The sequence below is a fragment of the Manacus vitellinus genome, unplaced genomic scaffold (assembly GCF_001715985.3).
Source record: "Manacus vitellinus isolate BGI_N305 unplaced genomic scaffold, ASM171598v3 scaffold_16_pilon, whole genome shotgun sequence".
Taxonomy (NCBI): Eukaryota; Metazoa; Chordata; class Aves; order Passeriformes; family Pipridae; genus Manacus; species Manacus vitellinus.
Genome location: NW_021939189.1, coordinates 16,961,595 through 16,968,543, shown reverse-complemented (window position 1 = coordinate 16,968,543; position 6,949 = coordinate 16,961,595). Strand labels below are relative to the sequence as shown.

General features: G+C 53.4%; 1 protein-coding gene across 1 annotated transcript in view; it reads right to left on the bottom strand.

Annotated features, from left to right (window-relative positions):
* Positions 1-6,245, bottom strand: part of LOXL1 (lysyl oxidase like 1) — a 16,198-nt gene extending 9,953 nt beyond the window's left edge. The window contains exon 1 of the mRNA XM_029958815.1: positions 6,192-6,245. Within this exon, the coding sequence (XP_029814675.1) occupies positions 6,192-6,245 (54 nt within the window). The remainder of the gene's footprint in view (positions 1-6,191) is intronic.
* Positions 6,246-6,949: the final 704 nt, after the last annotated feature.

The window sequence follows — 6,949 nt, the reverse complement described above, 5'->3', positions numbered from 1 at the left end:
TTTTAGTACTAGGAACCGCCTCCAGCACGGATCCTTCCCTCCCTGAGCCAGGACGAGGAGGAAATGCATCCACTTGGGATAAAGAAGTGAAATGTTGGGGCTGGCAGTTTTTTTAACCCTGGAAAGATTCACACCATCAAAAATTGGGTTGAATTATGCGGGTTTCGGTCCTAGGAACCACCTGCAGCATAGATCCTGCCCTCCAGGAGCTGTAAGGAAAGGCTGCAGGGTGCTGGCTCTAAGCAAAATGAATCCCCTTGGGATAAAAACCTGACATTTCACATTTCTGCACTTCTTTTCAACCCTGGAATGAGTCACACCTTCAAAACTGGGGATGGATTTTATACCTAGGAGCCACGTCCAGCACAGATCCTTCCTTCCCTGACCCAGGTGTAAATGCATCCACTCGAGATTAAAAATTGAAATTTCAGGTTTTCACAGGTTTTTAAACCACACCTTCAAAATTGGGTTGAATTCTGAGGGTTTTGGTCCCAGGAACCACCTTCAGAATGGATCCTGCCCTCCAGAAGCCAGGAGGAAGGGCTGCTGCCTCCAAGCAAAATTATTCCACTTGGGGTAAAAACTTGAAATTTCAGTTTTTTACACTTGTTTTTAACCCTGGAGTGATTTGTGCCTTCAAAACTGGGGACGATTTTAAGGATTTTAGCCATAGGAACCACTTCCAGCATGGATCTTGCCCTCCTGGGGCCAGGAGGAAATGTATCCACTCCAGGCAAAACCCTGAAATTTTGTGGTTTACACTTTTTTTTAACCCTGGAATGATTCATGCCTTCAAAACTGGGGGCAATTTAATGGATTTTGGGCCTAAGAACCACTTCCAGCATGGATCCTGCCCTCCAGGAGCTGAGAGGAAATGCATCCACTCGGAATAAAAACTTGTGATTTCAGATTTTTACCTGAAATTTCAGGCCTTTGCACTTTGTTTTTAACCCTGGAATGATTCACTCCTTTAAATTGGGGAAGATTTTATGGATCATGGTCCTAGGCCCCACCTCTAGCACGGATTCTGCCCTCCAGGACCTGGGAAGAAGGGCTGCTGCAGGGTGCTGGCTCCAAGCAAAATGAATCCACTCAGAATAAAAGCCTGAAATTTCAATTTTTTACACTTTTTTTTTCTTTTTTTACCTTGGAATGATTCACACTTTTTAAATTGGGGAAGATTTTATGGATTTTGTCCTAAGACCCACTTCTGACACAGATCTGCCCTCCAGGAGCTGGAAGGAAAAGCTGCAGGGTGCTGGCTGCAGGCAAAATGGGATAAAAGCCAGTTGGGATAAAAACCTGAAAATTCACTTTTTTACCCCTTTTTTAACCCTTTAAGGATCCCATTTTCTCCCAAAGGGACCCAAATCCACCAGTGCCTATCCCACACAGAGGACTGATGCCAGGTGAGGGCCTGGAAAAGCACCTTCACTCCCTCACAAAAGCTTTCAGTAGGTTTCAAAGGGAAACTGTGCTCAAAAAATGGAGTTTTCTCCCAGAATTTTACTCTTTGGGTCAATCTGGGATTATTTTTCCCATGGTAGTGTATCCCAGATGAGGATGGGTCCTGTATAAAACATCCGGAATAAAACCGGAGACCAGCTGGTAACTCTGCTGGAAATATTAAATAAAAAGGGGGGACATGAGGAGTGATTCCAGGGGGTCCCCAAACCTGCTGCCAGCTGGATCCAGCTCCTGTCGATCCCGAATCCATCACCCCACTGGAATCATCACTACAGCTCTCTCCTTCACCTCATGGAATGAAGGATCTGGACTCCTTGTCCTCTCTTGGGTCCCCTGAACCCCCTCCTGCCTTTTTACAGCCCCACAATCCCAGCCTGGCATCCGTAGGCAGGATATTTTGGGGCAGGAAGGAGGCTAGGAAACAGCATCCCAGCATCCTGGCATTTCCCTGAGGAAATTGAGGCAGCACCCCAAAAGCTGGGGTGGGCACCCCAATCCCTGCCACCCTCCCGTCCCTGCAGCTGCCCTTGTGCCACCTGGCATTTCCCTGTTGCTTTAAGTCCCGCCCACTGGGACGTGTGTTTTCCACATGTAGATTTTTCCTTTTCCCGTTTTCCCTCCCTCCTGCCGCTCTCGTTCCCAGCTCCAAAGCCAGGGGTGGAGCCAGGCTGAGGCTCCAAGGGGCCAAGCCCAGCCGGACCACGGGGGATCCCGGCTCCAAGTGTCATTGAGGGGCCTGAATCCCACCCGTGGGATTCCCCAGTTCCCTGCATTCCCCAATATTTCCTTGCTTTTCCTGGCTCCTCCCTTCTCCCCGCGGGGACTGGAAATACCAGAGTTGATGTAATAGGCAGCGCAGCGCTGGCCAGGAAGGAAATCCTGGACTAACCTCCTCCTCCCACACCCCAAGGCCCCACGGGGGGCACACGGGGGGCTATAAGTGGGTCACTTCCCTCTGCATCCCCCCGGGTGGGGAGGGGCAGGATCTGGGGGGATGGATCGGGGATGGATCAACCCAGGGACAGGGTTGGAGGGGGTCCCTAGGTTTGGTGCAAGGGTGGGGGTCCTGCGTGGCTCCATATCCCTTCCCCCAGGCCATGTGGTGCCACCGGGATGTAATGCCCGGGGGGGACGAGCTGCCAACCCCACCCACGACCCTTAACGGGGAGGGGGAGGGACATGCAGGGTCCCATCCCAAATCCCCACAGCTGCCTGTCCTGAGTGGGGACAGGGACATGGGGGGCTGGCCGTGGGTCACTTCCCTCTGCTTCTCCCCAAATGGGGAGGGATAAGATCTGGGGGGACAGAGGGAGGGACACGCACAGGGACAGACCTGGAGAGGGGTGGAGGGGTTATGGGAGGAAGGGGGGACTGTATAGGTTTGAGGGTCCCACCTGGCTCTGCACCCCGTCCCACTCCCCAGGCCATGTGATGCCACCGGGCTGTGGTGGCCGAGGGGACAAGCTGCCACCCCCACCCACGACCCTTAACGGGGAGGGGGAGGGACACGCAGGGCCCCATCCCAAATCCCCACAGCCCCACACGGGCTCAGACTCCGTAGAGAGGGGCGGCCAGAGGGCTTCCGTCCCTGGGCCACCAAGGAGTGGGAAGGGACACACCGAGGGTCCTGTCCCGCTGTACGGGGGTCCCGCCCCCACTAGATGGGTGCCAGCAGCCCACGCTTGCGGTGCCAGCGCGCCGGGGTGACACCGCGAAGCACCTCTGCAGGGTGGCTGCTCCCCCGCGCTCACAGAAACCCCGTCCCCAGGCGGGATTGGGGAGGAGGCACAGGGGCTGGACCCCTTTGAAGCTTTTTTACCTCCTTATCTTTATAGCGGGAAATATTTTTTTATAATATATATATATTTATATCTTCATATATTCATGTATTTATATGGGAATGGATGTGGGAGCTGGTATCCAGGACCAGAGCTGAGGGAATTCCAAAGAAGAGGGTGAGGTGAAGCAGGACGCTGGGGAAACTGAGGCAGCCGCCAGCTGGGATCTCTGCTGGGATCAAATCCCAAATTTCCCCTCAGCCTGTCCATCCTACTTTTCCTTTGCAGAAATAAATTACCAACGCCAGGAATTCACTGCATTCCCAAGCGATCAAATTCCTTAGCGACTTAATTCCCTAAAAAAATAGTTTTTCATTGCTATTATTTTTAGGAGAATTGGGAGAGTCACGTGAGTGATTGGGCGTCACCTCCTGGAATTCAGGGGGACACGTGATCACCGTGGGGCACGGTGGCACTGAGGTTCCACTGGCTCCGTCCCCATCAAACTCACCCAGATGCTCATTCCCAGGATTTTCCTGCCTCCTTTCTAATACGGATTTTCCAGGATTGAGTTGATTTTCAAGGCAGCCGGGTGAGGAAAAGCGCAGGGGAGAAAAAGGGGGAATTTAACTGAACCTGAATCTCCGCTTTCTTGCCCCAAAACAGGTTTTGGGGAACAGCAGACTTTTCCCCCAGGGAATTTTAGCAGTTTATGGCAGAAATTCCCCTTTCTTCTCCAGTTCCCACCTCATCAATGACCACAAGCCCCAGGAGCAGGGTCAGTATCCCCCAGCTCTTCAGTCCCTGTGCTGTGAGGATGAGTGGATGGGACTAAAGCCTCCCAAGGCTCCCAGTGGAAGAGGAGAGAGACCTCCACCTTTCCCTGATGGAGCTAAGGTTTTCCTATTAATTTTCCACCCAGCTGAGCCCAATTTAGAGATGTCACAGCCTCACCTGACAAGGAAATCTGCTCGTGCCACCACTGCAGAGGAATCACCTCCTTATCCCGTCATCCAATGGCTCTCCTCTCTCCAGGCAAAAAAACAAGTAGAAAAATGATTGAAAGGGAATAATAAAAACGCCTGCTCTTCACATCCCTCTGATTGCTGAGAAAGTTGAGTTTGCCAGGTCTCAGCCATCCTTCAGGATGGACCCCAGGGAAACCGGGATGTCTCCTGCTCCATCCCTTCCCACCCTGTGCCTGGGCAGGTGCTCTGCATTCCCCTCCCTCCCACCCTGGGCTGCAGCAAGGGAAACACCAGCACCTGAGCAAATCCCACTTTGACGCCTTCAAAATCCCCTGTCCAACCATCACCTTCTTGATTCCACCCATGGGGTCATTTCCAAGACAAGGAAAGGCAGATTTGTCATTGCAGCCCGGGCCAAACCCACAAAAATCCCCCCGAGCTTTGTATTCCTGGTTTCCCAGGTGGGTACAGGAGAAGAGAGAGCATGAAATGATGCCAGAAGTTAGTGGTAGAGGGATTATTTGAATAATCTTGTCCCTAAAAGTCTTTTTCCTCCATGAATTTGGTGATGGCACCCCATGGGAAGGAGTTCCAAAGCCAAATGAGGGTTGTGCTCTTCCCTTCGCAGAGCCAGTCTTGAGGCAGGAATGGAAGAAAAAAGGGGAGAAACATATGATTTGGGGCAATAAAACTAAAAATCAAATGTCTGTGGGGACGTGGCTCCTCTCCTCCTTCTCCCCAACCTGGGCAACACCACAAATAATGCAAAATTCAAGAGGAATCCCATGGCTCAATCTGTGGGACGGAGCAGGGAGGTGCCAGACCTGCCACCACCCCACCTGGGCTCCACCAGCTCCTTTCTCACCTCGTGCTTGACCCAGAGATGGGTGGGGAGGGTCTCTAAGGGGTGGGGATCCTTCTCCCAACACGCTCTTCACGGCTTCCCGGTGTTTTGGAACGCTGGCAGCACTCCTTGCTTCCTACGCTGACATTCCTCTATCCCATTTAGCAATTAGAGGTGATTTTCTTTTTCCCCCCACGTGTTTTGAACGGAGCTTATAATTAACTCGTATCCCTGTTTGCGTCCTGGCCTCATCAGAGATGTCAGCAAAGCTCTCCCGTAACGTCGCTCCGGGTTTTTTATAGCTTGGGATCCTGCAAGAGACTCACTGCCAATCCAGTGTGTTTCTTTTCCCGAAGGATGAGAGACCCACTTGTCCCCAGGAGGTGCTGTGCCCCAGCACCCAGCCCAAAGGGACACCCACAGGCAGATGTAGCTGGCAGGACTCACGGCTTCACCCGAATTCCTGGCTCCCGCTCCCAGCCCCACCCACGCCGAGCATCCCGTCAGGAGCAGCAGGGTTTAGGCAAAGCCTAAGAGAAATACAGCTGCTGAGCCCTGTCTTCATCACTCAGGTTAACCTTCAGCGCAGCACCGGCCGTCGGGGACGTGAAAGGTGGCAGGGAAAAGCATCCCTTAATCCCGCGTGGCAGCCCGCTCCCGGCACACGTGCCGGCGCTCCCGCCTTCCGCCAGAGGTTTCTCCTGGAAATTGAATAAAGTTGTCACCGCCCTAATCTCCCCGGCTCTGCATGAGCAATGTTCCCTCCCTTATCTCCCCAAAACTCCTGCCTCGGCTTTCCAGCCCCTTTGGATTGCTTTAATGTTTTTTGCCATCCAGCCGGGCTCTCGGCAGAGCAGGGACAATCCATCATGTTCCTCGAGGTGAGAGGAAAGTCCACGGAGCTTTTTGCCTTCCCAGGGGGCATCGTCCCCTGATCTTCTGAGCCTGGTCACCATCACGGCTCCCCAGTGCAGATCTGCCCTTGCTGGGGGACCCGTCTCAGACAGGGCAGATAGGGTGGGCATCACCCTCAGCAGCTCTGGACTCCTTATTCTCCATCCTTCCTGTGCTTCCATGGTTGCCACCAGCTTGGATCCACAGGCAGATCCTGAGGAAGCAGCCGGTCCACCTCACAGTGAGCATCTCCTCGTCCTCCTCCTCCCACCCAGCAGTCCCGGGGCGAGACATGCCCTCCCTGGCTCTGCCTGTAACCCTCAGTAACACCCTAAAATAACACAGACCACTTCTCCCATGAGCAAATTTCTTCTGTTTTTGTTTTTTTTTAGTTAAATCCTTATTAAGTCAAGGCTTTCCCTGCCCAGCAGAGGTGACCCGTGGTGGCTCAGCTGTCCCAGCATCAGCAGACGACACCCCTGACAGCTGAAAACCCACCCACCGCTGTCTCACCCACCCCTGCAGCATCACTCAGGGCTCTCAGCATCTCCGTGGGGGTCTCAGAATCCCCCTGGGGGTCTCACTTTCCCCCTCAGGGGTGCCAGCACCCCCCAGGGGTCCCACCCAGCACAGATGCCGGGTACCCTGCGGGCTTCACTCACGGATGGCGAGAGATGGAATTAATTAGGAAGGCAGAGTGGATAATAACATGTTTTTTAAAGCATGTTGTTTGCAGCAGACTTCTCTGGAGTGGGTTATTTATAGGACACGGCTATAACCTAAATAAAGCAGTGGAATTTTGCCGTGTGGCTCCAGGGGGACGACGCCGGCTGGATCTCGGGGGGGTGCAGCCCCCCACACTGGTGCTCCCCAGGCACCTCCAGCCCCTCCTGGGTGCAGCAGCACACTGCAAAACAAGCCACAGGGTGTTCCTGGAGGACCCTGAGCATCTCCCTCTTGAATTAACACTGGTTGAATGAGATGGTTTGAGGAGCAGA